The 14,519-nt window shown below is 41.3% G+C and overlaps 1 protein-coding gene across 1 annotated transcript; it reads left to right on the forward strand.

Moving 5' to 3' along the window:
* Positions 1-8,044: 8,044 nt before the first annotated feature.
* On the forward strand, positions 8,045-13,224 carry SLBP (stem-loop histone mRNA binding protein; the record flags this gene model as incomplete). Its single annotated transcript, XM_079534444.1, has 8 exons — positions 8,045-8,088; positions 8,216-8,347; positions 9,596-9,700; positions 10,226-10,285; positions 10,537-10,668; positions 11,353-11,502; positions 12,332-12,416; positions 13,108-13,224. The coding sequence occupies 8 exons, from the start codon at positions 8,045-8,047 to the stop codon at positions 13,222-13,224; spliced, it is 825 nt and encodes a 274-aa protein (XP_079390570.1).
* Between the last annotated feature and the right edge of the window lie 1,295 nt (positions 13,225-14,519).

The following is a 14,519-nucleotide window of genomic DNA, read 5'->3' on the forward strand; positions in this document are numbered from 1 at the left end:
AAATACAGTGGAATGGTCACCACATTTCAGCCTTTTTTTTTTTTCAGTACTCCTCTATTATGACTGAAGAATCATACCCCAAAGAAACAGAATCTTCTCATATGCCATTAATTTATAAAACTCTGATAAGCATTTAAATGCAGATGAAAAACACTTTGTGTGTAAAATCCACATCTTATTTTTGTAGTCCCTGTTCTCCTGATTCTTCACCAGTATGGAAACGCAGAAAACGAAACAATTCTGACTCCTCTGTGGTTTCAAAGGGCAAAAACCATTATGTGCATATGTACCATGCACTGGAAAGGTATGAAGTGATTCTGCATGTGGTATAAAGGGATGCTGTAACTCATATTACAAACTGACTCTGGGAATATAACTGGAATTTCTCTCCACTTGCCAGTAGCTTTTATTTTCTTTAAAAATGTGTGTGATTTAATAAGGACAGGAAGTAATGCCAAAAGCAATAAGTTGTGTAATTGCACATGTCACTGCAGAGCTGACGAAGCTTTGTTGTCAGAGGATACAACATTGGTTACTTGGGGCAAATATTAAGTCGTAGAATAGCTTGGGTTGGAAGAGACCTGAAAGATCATCAAGTTGCAGTGCCTCTGCTGCAGGCAGGGCTGCTGGCCAATCAAGTACAGGATCAAAGCCCCATCCAACCTGGCCTTAAACAGCTCCAGGAATGGAGTATCCACAGCCTCTGCTTGTTCCAGCTCCTCATCACTTGCTCAGTAAAAAACTTCTCCCCGACGTCTAATAAATCTCTTTTATTTTAGTTTTAAAGCCATTCCTCCCTTGTCCTATCACTATCAACCTATGTAAACAGTTGCACCCCCTCCTGTGCATGTGCTCCCTTCAAGAACTGGAAGACCTCAGTGAGGTCTCTCCAGAGCTTTCTCTTCTTCAAGCTAAACAATCCCAGTTCCCTCAACTTTTCTTGATAGGAGAAGTGTTCCAGCCCTCTGAAACTAAAGGAGAGCTTTAGCGGCATAGCTCTAGACAAAGTTATGTCACAACCACAAGTAAAGTGAAATGATTTAACTTCTGGGGAGATTATAGATTCTTCTCCCTAGCCTCAGTAAGAATATGAATACAGGTGTTTTTTCTTTACTTAGCTCCCTTATCTTCTGAAGAATTAAGAGAAACTATGATACAAAGCTCCATGGTTTCCAACCTTTTCATTTTCTTTCTAGTCTTACAGAGTCAGGACATCAGCAGACTTTTACTGAGTGCTCAGATTGGGAAAAAATTGGTGAAAATGATGAAGTAATGACAGTACAGCACAACATAGAAATAAAAAGGTAAATACCATAGTGATGATCTTTGTTAGTTGCTTGCACAGTGTCCTTGTTTTTTTTTTTTTTAATCTTGTTTTCCCTTCACAGTTTAATACTGTTTTGTTTGTGTTTCTCTTTTCTGCAGCATGTAGCATGGTTGGTTATTTTTCTTAGAATTTAGCTGGCTTTTCCCAGTGTGATTCCCCATCTGCTGCTTCCACCATGAAGCTGCAGAATGCTCAGCCCCTTTCCCCTGCTGTCTTATGGAAAACAATGGCCCTTTGCAGCACCGGGCTGTGATTTGTTACTTTCTTCTCACTTGCTGTGTCCAGGAACTGAAAACTCTCTCCTCAGAAGTGAAGCGGTTTTGCAGCTGACATTACAATAACAGTTACTTCTTTTTATGTAGTGACCCCGTTCCCACCAGTTGTTCTTCAGGATGGAACAATCAGAACAACACCAGCATCTTTCTGCCTGATAGCAAAACTTGCAGAGAGTCAGACTGCCAGCTGCAGAGGTATAAAACACAGCTGTCAATTGGGCTTTTTCATATATTAAGTTAGAAGCATGCTTGTGTTACTGCCATACTCCAAACCAAACTTCTATAGTAATGAATTTTTTATTGTTATTTTTTGGGATGTCTTAGTCACTAATTTGTGTGGTGTATGGTAAAATTCTGTCCTTAATGTTCTCTTGTTATAGATTATTGCAGTAAAACTCATGTTGTATTTGATATTAAAGTATTATTGTAATTAAGTTGTTTTGAACTGAAATAGAGATACAGAAGGAAAATGTGTGGATTTTTATTTGTAGGCTTAAACTTTGTAGCAGTTTATTCAAAGGACATCGGTCAGAGTATCCTGAAAGGGGATGGGGAAGTACTGAAGACAGAATATTGAGGAAAAAAATTTAAATAGCATGGTGAGTTGATGGTGATGACCTTTACCCATTCAGAACCCAATACTGTTAAACAGAATCCAGTGGTCCTGTTCAAGTAGATCAGTTTGTTTTTCTGTTGTGTTACTATGATTAGTGTTCCATCCCATCCTCTTATATTTATTTCAGTGCCTTAAAAGAGCTGATACATTGGGCTTGGTGGACTGAAATATTCATCTGTTCAACCAGAAAACATAATGCTCTATGTCCTCCACTTGCCTCTTAATATTTTGTGATGCTGTCGCAGCTGTGTTTGCAGCAACAGATTTCACTGAAAGTTTTCTTCTGAATTATAGATTTCTAATGCATTAATAGGGTTGATTCTGTTTTGAGTTTTTTTATGAGCATTGCATTTTATGTAATTTGATTGTCCTTGATCTACATGACATATGGAATAGGATGTAAATGTCTTCAATAGTCATTGGCTGGAATATTCTCCATAATAAAATTACTAGGAATGTGGCACCCAACTGGTTGTACATGACTTAGATTTTGTATTCCTTTAATACTGTGAGGAAAAGGCAGGTGGAGCTCTCACAGAAAGATGTCTCTAATAACATTTCTTCTATTGACTCAATTGATTTTAAGTTCTTTAGATATAATTAAGTCTTAACATGTTATTTTTCTAAAGTGCTAATTTAATATTTGTAAATATTTAGTCTGTCTTTGTATATAGAAGCATCAAAGAAGGACTTTCTCCTGTGACAGAAAATTATTTGAAGATTAGGATATAGTCTGAAATCAGCAGATCAAACCTTGGACGACTGGTGCAGTCTCCTAAGTTCTGCACTGAAAGAACAAGAGATTTACAGTCAGCATTTGTGCAGTCAACACAAGGTGAAACATGCAGGTGAAAAAAGCAAAAACAAAAAGCATGCATCCATAATGGAAATTGAGAACCTTTCTGGTCTTCTGGGATAGTCAGTTGATACTTACCAGCTTTGCAGTTGTGTGTGTATCCTGTTGAAAGTATGCTTGATTTTCAAAGGGAAAAAAAAAATACAACACATCAGGATTGTGCTAATTAGAATTAAAAGAAATGTATTTTGTGAATTAACAAGTGTCCAGGTGAAGATTGATATAAGGGGTTGGAAGAGAGGCTCAACTTCTTAATTTTGTCATTTGCAAATAATTTAGTTCAATGTGTTTTTACTCTGCTTTTACTGTAAGTTACATTCTCAAAGTAATGATGCTGTCTTTAACTCTTTCTTTGCTGTGGACATTATGACTTGATCTTTTACGCCAGGCTTTAAGTTCAGTGTGCAATACTCATCTGTAACATCACAGCTTAAGAAAGTAAATATTTTGCCATTAATGACTAGATACATTACATTTATAAAATACTGTTGTTTGTCTCTTTGTTTAGGCTTCTCCAGATCTTTAAGGATAGACTGTCTTCTGCAAGCTCTGCCTCAAGTGTAAAACCTCTGATTTTATTCAGATTTTCCTAAGATGATGATGGATGTTCCTTAAAGCTTTTGTGAGGACATCTCTACTTTACCTTTGTTGACAAATGACGTGCATCATGTTATAAAGGCTACTTCCAGGGATGGGTATTGCTGTTGCCATTTGGAGATCATGCTGCTTAAAGTGAACTAACATTTTGCTGGTGAATTGGTCCAATATTGAGTCAGAGTGAAGAATCCACCTGCTGAATCAAGGAGTTAAACCTTGTTTTCTCTACTGAACCAGAATTGTGTATCCAGCCTGGAGAACTGCTTGTAAACAATGTAGATAATTCCAGTTTGCTCTTCAGTTGCTAAAAGCAAATTGCTTTTAGCTTTTCGCAATCATCTTTTTGACTTATTTTCCATTCTCTGAGGCAATACATATTAAGCTAGCATCTGCCTAGTGTGAAGGGAGAAGGAGAGATTATCAGAAATAGCATCTTCTCTTTGAGGGGATGAGACTGTATAAGCAGCCATGTGGTCTGAATACCTGGATTTCACTTTTGATGTGTGTGACCTGAAGAGCCAATACTGCTGAAGGGATAAGATGATGAGGTCAGTGGCTACTCTTGTTACAGGAAATGAATGAGAAGCAGCAGTATTTGCAGGTTTGGAGCTGCTTGGGCATGGGGGTGTCCTGGCTAAAATGTGATAATGTTGACTCTCCCTTATTTTACTTTTCTATGCTGTGCCAGGCATTAAAGTAAGGGCTGTGACTCCAATGGAGTTTAGATGAAAACTATGTGTCAGGTAAAATATATTTTCTTTACAGACTTTGTGACTTAAGTAGTGGGGTACGTACATTTGTTAGAGCTATTAGTTGTCTTTCTACAGGGGTTCAGCTCTGCCATTGTTAGTTGGCTCTTCATAATGCCACTGCAGGAACTGTGGCCTTGAGATGATGCACAGTGACCTTGTGGGACTGGCAGGGTGCTCCCAGGGCCAGACATCCACTGTTCTGCTGAAGCAGCAAGCTGCTGCTTGGAAACTACTTCCAGTCCCTTCCAAAGCATTACTTCAAACTGTTGCTTAGATTTCTTTCAACTGAGTTTTGTAGAACTTCTGTGCTAGTTTGAAATTTTGAGATACACTTCTCATTTGTCCAATGCATCAAGAAAACTTGAACTGTATACAGCATTACTGCAGTGAGCTGGAGCATTAGCTTGTCTTCACCAAAGCCTGTCAGGTGTATAGAAATTGCTACAGTGGTTATGTTTAGCAAGTTTGCTAGTTCCCAGTGAAGAAAAGATTCAATATGTAGGGGAATGTGTGCTGCTGCTTTAATAGGAGTATATTAGATTGATGGCAGCTGCTGCTCAGTAGTAATAATGTCCTTATGGCTGTGTGCTTGTCCAGACATAGGAAGGAGGTGAGGCCTCTGGTACCTAGAAGTCAGATTAGTCAACTTCCCACCATTGGGGGGTGAAAGGAGGCTGCCTGCAGGTTGGTGAGGCTTGTCCCCTACATTTCCTACATCATCTGGGACTCATCCATCTATGCTTATGCTTAAGGGTCAGTGGAGTCCCAGTACGAGATAGTTCAGTCACATACCACAGTGTGGCATGTGCATACAGGGAACAAATCTGTACAGCATCTTCTGAAGTACTATTTAAGAGTGATGGTGTTCCAGCATGCATGCTTCCGTGTGTTTTATGATGACTGGAAACGCAAGAGTGATTTTTGTTTCTGGCATATTGTCTTTATGCAGAGGAATTAAAGTCTTTAACCTTTAAAATGCCTCTTAGTCTGCTTTCAGTGTTGTCATTATTATAAAAGGAATATGCGGGTTCAGTTGTCTTTCTGTTTGCTTCAGGCTATGTTTTTGGGGAGTAGGAGTTAGCTCCTGCTGAAAGGGGTAGGAAATGCTCTTCAGAAGGGGTTTACAGTACAATATAGGTTGTGTCCAACCCCTCAGTTCTGACATCTTGTCATGAGCTTGCATGTAGCCTAGTGGAAGGTGGGGAGCAGCTGGGGCCCCAGGACTCACTGCCATAAGAAAGGTGTGCTTGTGGAGTAGATGGAGCTGTCAGCTGGGAGCAATAGGCTGTCATGAAATGCTTTAGCTCAGCCTTCAGAGCCCTTAAGCTTTTGTCTGGGATGGATGGCTTCTGCAGCAGATACACATGCAAATCCATAGGATTTGTAATTTGTCAGCTCTTAAAAGATTCTTAGATTAGAATAACTAGTCTTCCTGTAGTGGTTATTTTGGGCAGAAGTATTCTCTAATCCAGGTTCCATACATCTGGACAAACTGTGCTAGCACGACAAGAGGAAGGATACTGAACAGGTAAGGTTTGAGGTCTACTGATGTCATCCCACACAGTGCTGCTGTTGGATGTAGAGCCATTTTAATGCCTCTTAATAAATCTTATCCATCTAAATAGACCAGTTAAATCTATCTGTTGTTTACCTACCCAGAGCTATCTGACTCGAGGATTAATAATTCAGGTAAGCAAAGCCTGAATCTAGCATTCCATCTCCAGTTTATTTGATAGCTTTTCATTAATGTTATCAGTTTTAATTAAATCCAGTTTGTATGCAAAAATAAGTTTCAAGCTTTACCACTTAAGATTTCTTCTGAGAAGTGACATGCATCTCCTACTGGTATGCATCCACTGGAAGGGTCAGTTCATAGATGTGTTATCTGTACTTGCAGAAGCAGTTCTTCAGTAGTGTTCTGAAATGCCTGTGCTTTGCTTCTGCTTTTTTATTCTTGAACTGTTGCTTTGAGGTCACAGTGATGAGGATACCTCCTTCCCTTAAAGTTCCCACTGAGCTGAGAAAGTGTTTTTGTGACAGATTTTCTTTGCTGTCAGAGATATAAATGATGCAAGGCAGGTGTAATCCTAAAGCTGTGTTAAAGCAGATAGTTCTGCTTAGTAAGCTGAATTTAACGGGTCTGTAGTGCTATACTAGCTGCTGTAGGGCTTCCAGGCTTATAGCTGGGCAACTTGGATGAATTCAGGTAAATGTGCCATTAACTCAGAGCAAGGATGGGGAATATAGGTTTGATTTCTATGTTTTGAACATCTACTGAACTTCAAGCATGTCCTTCATCCAGTACAGTTCTGTTTTCTGTGGCAGTGTGTGGGAGAGTGGTAGCATAGCAGAAACATTCTTATGCAAGCACAGCTATTTCTTTTACAGATACTGCACAAGAGATACAGTAATGCTCAAGGTGAGGAAAGGGAAAGGAATTTCCAAGATAACTTCAGTTGCACTGCTTTCAAATCTTAGTGTTCTGCTGAGCACAAAGTCAGCCTGTTAGTGCACAGAGGGAGGCAGCCTGGAGACATTCTACAACAGAGATCTTGCAGAGAAGAAAGTGCAGGACCTGCGTACAAAATGTGAGGGAGGAAAAAGCAGGAGGTGAGGGAAAGAGAACTCGCTTCTCCTTCCCATGTTTCCTAAACATTACTGGTTTCAGTCAGGAGTGCTGGCTGTGCCAATGCTCCACCTGAACAGCATAATTAAACAGATAAAGACGCTTCTAAATACATTCTTACCAGGAGTCTTTGGGGTGTAAAAAAGCAAGCCAGCTCTCTGCTGAGATGTCAAACTGCTTAATCTTAATACTGCAGTTGGCTGAAGATGCATGGTCTGGCCTGGTGCGTCTCCCAAAAAGCAAGCTGGCAGTGAGCAGGCTGTCACTGCCAAAGTTCTGCTGGGATTTCATGCAGGTGTATGTGCCCATCAAAGCTGGCCCAGCTTTGCAAAAAATCCCAAACAAACGCAATTAAGAGTTTAAACAACATTTGCGCCTTTCTGGGAAATAGCGTGAATTTCTCCTGCTGTAATTTGCAACCGGAGGCCTTGAACGACTGAGCTGGGTTTTAGAACGGGATCATCTTTAAGGTCCCTTCCAACCCAAGGGTTCTGCGATGACCTGAACTACCTGCCTGTCCCGTCCTCATTAGCAGGCAGTTGAGTACCGTTGCCGTGCAGCTCAGATCCCCGCGCTGCTGCCATTGGTGGCCGGGGGCGCAGGGAGCGCGCGCCAAAACGGCGCTGAGCCGCGCTCCGACCTCCCGGCGGGGCCGGGCCGAACCATGGCGCTGGGTCGAGGGGGGAGGCAGGAGCAATTGCTGTCCCGGCGCCGCGCGAGTCTCGGTTCCGTGCACGTCCCGAGGCGGGTTGGCCGGCCGTTGCTCCGCGCTCACGGAGTGGTTGGGGAGAAGAGGCGCCTCAGCGGCCGCGCTCCGCTCCCCTGGATCTCCAACCCGTACCCGGCGCAGTGGACCGGCCGGCGGGGGGCGGGGCCGGGCGGGCTGGCGGGAGATGCGAAGAGCCAGGTGGTAAGGCGGCAGTTCCGCACGGCCTCCTGCGTGTGTGTGTCCGTCTGTCCTTCCATCCGTCTTTCCATCCTCAGGGCCCCGCGCTATGTCCTTCCGCCAGAGGAGCCCGCACGGCACGGCCAGGAGCAGGTAGGGCGAGCGAAGGGCTCGGGGCGCTGCCGTCGGTACCGGCTGGGCCGCGATCCCCTCAGCGAGGGGCCGCCATGTTGTGCCGCGGGGGCGGCGGGTCTCTGAGGGAGCGCGTCTCTGCCGGCAGCCCGCAGCCGCCCCCTCGCTGGTCCCAGGGAAGGAAGCGCGGCGCCGACGGGAAGCGGAGGATGCGGAGCGACGGCGAAGCGGCGATGTGCGGGGACGCGGAGCGCGGGGCCTCGGACGGCAGGGTCGACAGGTGAGAGCGTGGGGGTGAGAGGGAACGGCCTCCGGTTGTGCCGGGGGAGGTTCGGGTTGGACATCGGCAGAAATTTCCTCTCGGGAAGAGCGGCGATGCGTTGGCACGGGCTGCCCGGGGAGGTGGTGGAGTTCCTGGCGCGTTCCTGGAGGTGTTAAAGAACGGTGGAGATGTGGCGCTGAGGGACGCGTCGGTGGGCCTGGAGGGCTGGTTGGACTGCAGGGCCTTCGGGAGGTTTTCCCGAGCCATCGGGTTGCTCGTGGTTCTCTTTCGTTGGGAGAACAGTAAGCAAACGTGACCTGAAAAACAGGAAACAATTTAAGTAACTTTCCAGAGGTTTTCCAGATCTAATGAAAAGTCTCTGGTCTGCAGGGCACGGCTCTGAGCTCGTGGTTTAGGATGATTAACCAGCAGGACAGAAACTGCTCTGGAAAACTTGATTAACAGTCTGAATGTAGGCAGCAGCTGATGCCTTAGGAAGAGAGATAAGAATCATAGAATGGCCTGGGTTGGAAAGGACCACATTGATCGTCTAGTTTCAACCCCCTGCTATGTGCAGAGTTGCCAGTCACTAATACCAGGCTGCCCAGAGCCACATCCAGCCTGGCCTTTAATATCCCTTCCCAGTTTTGAATCTTCTCATGATGTTAACAGGCTACAATGAAGTTATTACATCCCATCTGCAAATCTCAGTTAACCAACTGAAAATGAAGTTACTTTTTTTTAGATTAGGTGAGCAATATTGTTATGTGTTCTATTTTTTTTCTTATACCTATTGAGTCTCTAAACAGGAAATAATAAATACTGGTTAAGTCCTTTAATGGAGAGAAATTATGTGAGTAAATGAGTAAAGATGATATTTCCCACGCTGTTCTCTGAAGGAAACCATCAAAGTTCTTAAAGTGTAGTCTAGGTTACCTGCTGCAGTGATATGTTTCCACAGATATCTTCAACAACTTTTACTAAAACAACAAGAACAAAAATACCAATAAATAAAAAATCAGAATCGTAGGGGTTGGAAGGGACCTCTAGAGATCATCAACTCCAACCCCCAGATCAGTCAACTTCAAAGTGGAATCATCAATTGCTCAGTTTTACAATGCTGAAATTTCAATAGAATCATACAAGATCTTCACAACCGTTGTGACTGCTATACCTGACAACATCAAACAGCTACTAACTTGCAAACAGGGAAGATGGTGGGGAAGGGGTAAAATGCAGTAGAACAAATTTTTTTTTTCCTTTCAGTTTTACAACACCAGAAGGCCCTGGCCCCATTTCCCGGTGTTTAGACTGGGCAACTGCAGTGGAAGAAGATGAAATGAGAACCAGCGTTAACAAAGAAATCGCAAGGTACTCATGGGTGTTTAAGATGAAGTGGGGAAAGGAGGGAAGTGGAAGTTTTCTTGTAGAATCTGTACCGACTCGTATTTTTAACTTCACTGTTCAGTCAGACCCAGACCGTGGTTCAGTCCTAGTCTACAAAGATTGGAGTTCAATCTTAGCCTCAGAGTCAGAGTTCTGCTTTTCAATCCAGCTTAACTCCATAGCACACTGAGGGAATGTATGTCTCTAAATCTCTCCCTTTTGGAAGAAATGTATCCACGTTCCTTTCAATGTCCCTTCTCATTGTTTACTGTTTCTGAATATCTTTTTCTGTTTAAAGATGTTTTATAGTGAACTTAGGATGAGTCCTTGGTTGTGTTGTGTTCTTTAGTTTTTTGGGGAAAACTGAATCATCTGCTCTATAGTGGAAAGTATTTACAGTGTGTAGGTGGATTTCTTTAAGGCCTTGAGGTAAAACTGACTGAGCTGTCACAGTGCAGCCATGTATGTTCTCTCTGTGTGTGTTCTTAATATTGACTTGAACTCTTGCAGATACAGAAGAAAACTCCTGGTAAATGAGTTTTCAAGAGAAAGGAAGTCCTCTTCAGGAAGGTAGGTTTCCAGCTTAGCTGAAGAAAATCTTTGCAGTAGATTTGACTTTTCAAATGTAGTGTTGCTTTTGAAAACCCTCGAGTTGAAGTGGTACACCTTAGCTCTCTCCCAACATTTAAATTCATTCACATCTCAAGCATCCATTTGAAAGCACTTTACATGTTTCTTTTGAGTCTTCCATGTACCAGTTTGTTTTTTGAGTATCACTTGTTTTCTAGTGCTCCCAAGTTTATGACATTCTGTTCTTACAGTTCTGATTCAAAGGAGTCCACTGTAACAGTAGAACTGGAGACGGATGAGGTGGTTTTGATGAGAAGACAAAAACAGATAAACTATGGGAAAAACACAATTGCATATGACAGATACATTAAAGAAGTTCCTAGGTAAGGTGCTTTTGCTTCTGGAAAACTAAATGTTCAAATGAACTCCAGCTTGTTTTTTCTAAGCATGTGAACATACTAATGTTCTTTCTAAGCATGTGAACATACTAAACTTGGTATGTGAAGCACGTTGAAATAAAAGGCATTTACAATTTATTTTTTTTTAAATCAGTTAAGTAAAACAAGCTATCAAGTGGGACTTGGATTTTTTTTATTTATTTTACAACAACTGTACATGAGCAATTCCCCTTCAAACTTTCTCCTGCTGCAGAAATGAAAGCGTAAGCTCTTTTGGTTGTGCTTGTCAGCTTGAAGAAATGAAACTGCTTTTTTTTTGCAGTCAGCTTTGTCAATGGTAAAATAAAAAGCAAAATGGACTCTGGTTGTTCTTATGTTTGGACTGTGTTTTATGTGCAGAAACTGCACGATTAAGTTTTTAGATCTAAGATTGTCTTTGTTTCCCACTTGACCCAAAGACAGAAAAACTGAAATGTTCATATGTAGATGCCAGCCTTCCAGCAGAGTGCTGGGATTGGGCAGTAGTTCTTTTTGTGAAATAACTTTCTTAGGTTAAAAGGTTGTAATGAGCCTGCTAGACAGCAGGCAGTCTGTCTTAACTTTCTCAGCCATATGATAAGTCTGTTTGGAAAGCATTAATTTTTTTTTTCATGTCTAATATCTGAACAGATGCCATCGTATACCAGGAGTTCATCCCAGAACTCCAAATAAATTTAAGAAGTATAGCCGTAGGTCATGGGACCAACAAATAAAGCTGTGGAAAGTTGCATTGCATTCCTGGGATCCACCGACTGAAGAAGGATGTGATCTGCAAGAAATGTGCGTATGGAATATTCCAGATAAAGAGATATTTTTTAAAGTTCTAAAAAATAAAGCAGCATGGCCATTTATGAGACAAGTCAGTGATGGCTGAATGTTTTCATTAGTTACTTGTCTATGGATGGTGCTCTTGAGAGCTACTCAGTTCCTTCTCAGTAATGTGTCACAGCTTTTAGGGCATACTTGGTGGGAATGGACTTGTCCTTTGTCTTTGCAAGGGCGTGTAACCTTTGCTTCTGGAATGTATTTCCACTGGATGAAATCAGTCAGTACCACAGTGCTCCATAAAGGGAAAAATCACACCGGTAAGACAGGCTGGTTTTTGCAGAGCAATCTGGATTAATTACTCTGTGCTAGAAGCAGTACTGGAGAGCTCTGATTGACTGGCTGGTCTCATAAATATTGAGCTCAGACCAATACAGTGTGCCAGAACATGCCTTACAACCTTCTCACTTGCTAGATCAAGAACAGTGGTACATCGAATCACAGAATCATAGGAGTATGTAGGCTGTTAAATCTTGACAGATCAGTGGAGACAAATCAGTGGAGAGAAGAAATAACTTAGGAAAAGAGCAAAGAATTGTCTTCTGCATTGAGGCATTGCCTGAGTGTCAGTTGTCTTTAATCATTCAATCTCAAGGCTTTTATTTATTCTTTGGCCATTTTGGCTGTATGAGTTAACCTGCAATTCTCTCCTGTCCCAGCAGTTTGCCCTGCTGTCCCTGTACCTTCTGTAGGTCTCTTTGTTCTTATGGCATCACGTTCACAAGTGAACTCCTACTGAAAAATGCAATTTGCTCTAAGATGTTGCTTCTTAATTATTTCACAGTAGTCCTGTTGACCTCGGTGAGATGGAGACAGAATCCATAGGAAGCAATTCTACAGAGTCTCAAACAAGCTGTCAAGATAATTATGTAAGAATACCTCTCATTTGCTTACATATTTATTAATAATCTGTCCAGTCCTTAGAATTATAACCCGAATGGCCTGAACACTTAAGAGATTCCATCATCTGCTATTTTGAGGGACTGAGCAGTTTCTAAATCCAAATGATTTCCCAGCTGTAATCAATCTGTGTCTATAGTCTGAGTCTAGAGTGACAGATTCTGCAGTTATGGAATGTTAGATATCTGTCAAAAGCATGTCACCTGTGAGTTATGATTTAGAGACTAATGTTACTATGTTAAAACAGAATGTAATTTGTATATTCTTGGCACTGTTGGGCTTTTTGAAGGCTTTTTTTACACCCAGGAAGCACTTAGCACAGCTGAGCAGATGCCTTTTCTAAAGATACACTAATCTTTTTTTTTTTTTTACTGTTTTGTTAAAGTTTCTCTCACAATGAATGTAAATCAGTATAATGCCTTGGTGTAGCATATGCTGATCCTTAAAACTGCATTCCAGAAATTACAGAATGGGCAGAAATCTTCAATTTAAATCTTGTCAGTTTTAAGACTAGCCTTGGGTTTTAGTACAGTCTTTAAAAAAGTGTTTGTAAGCTTCTGTTATAGAGTGGCCTAAATGAACTGCAGAAGAAGTTATGTAAGTTATTGCATCAATAAACCTGTACTTAACTGCTGTTTTTTAACTCACTTTGTATTCCAGGATACCTGTTCTGGCACTCCCACCAAAGTTAGACACATTGACTATCAAGCAGAAGGTGAATTTGACTTGGACGCATGTTTGAGTGAGCCTCTCAAAGATTTAAATACTGTGAGTTAAATAGTTTTGTGCAAATTGTTTTAGAAGAAGTTTGTTTTAAATTTGAGATGTTAGATTGATTCATCAGTTGTTTTCTACCTGTCAATAGTGAGAAGTCTTAAGCAAAGTTAAAAACAAATTTCTTTAAGCTGTGGTTGGTCTGCCTATTGTCCAGACCAAACTGATATTTAAATTCAACAGTGTGACTTCTTTCTAACTTTTAATTTATGTATATCAGATTTAAAATTTTTTTTTAATTATTATTGTTATTTTTTTTACAAAACTTTAAAATAATAGCTGGAGGCAATGCTGTCCTCAAGTAATTATAAACAGTCGGGCAAGATCTTGCTATTTTATTTTTCCCTGGTTATCCTGAATTCCGGTGTTTCACCTGCGGATCGAGAGCGGAGTACAGAAATATTTTCCATCTTATGTCATTTTGCTTTTCCTTCTGTCTCTACTGCCAAGATCTGCCTGGATGTAATGCAGATGTTAGCAGAAGCACACTGCTGATCAGTATAAGGACACTTGTCTGTTGCAGTTACTGCAGTTTTAGCTGCCTTAGCTTTTAAAAGCAAAGAAACAAACAAAAAAAAAACCAACAAACCACAGATTCTTTTCATTTACAAAGACATTATTGAAACATCTGGAAAGAAGGTACTTAATGTCGGATGTCAATATGGAAAAACATAGGTAGCAGTAATACTATGAAAAACTATAACCTGAGTTTGAAACTTGTAAATAGTAATGAGTTACTTGTTAATACAGACAAGAGCATAAGATGTCTAGGGAAAATAACGAATCCTTTTTAATTTGCTGTTTTTAAATGTAAAACTTGTAAATGGTAACACTGTACAGACTTTCTGCTGAATGCAGTTGATGTTTCTACTGCTTTTGTATGGGATTTGCTGGAAAATAAATTGATATACGTTTATTTATGACTCCCAAGCTTCTTTTCCCACTATGGGTGTTCTGTGGATAACACAATGCAAATAGTGAAGGTCGTATATCTGAGGCACAATAATAATAGGCTGTGATATTATAGGGGTTTTTTGCACCTTCTTTTGACTTTGAGAGAGACTTAGGAGCTATCTGCATGCAGACTGCCATGGTTCATTTGTACTGGATAAGGCTTTTGCAGTCTCTTTCAAATCACTTGGATTGATGGGTGTCCATTCAAACTGCCTGCCGAGGTCTGTTGTTTAGAACTTCTACTAGAATCACAGAATCACAAGGTTGGAAAGGACCTGCAAGATCATCTTGTCCAACTGCTCTACCATCACCACTGCTACCACAAGCACTAAGCCGTAACTCGC

This window comes from Tetrao urogallus (assembly GCF_951394365.1).
Source record: "Tetrao urogallus genome assembly, chromosome: 4".
Lineage (NCBI taxonomy): Eukaryota > Metazoa > Chordata > Aves > Galliformes > Phasianidae > Tetrao > Tetrao urogallus.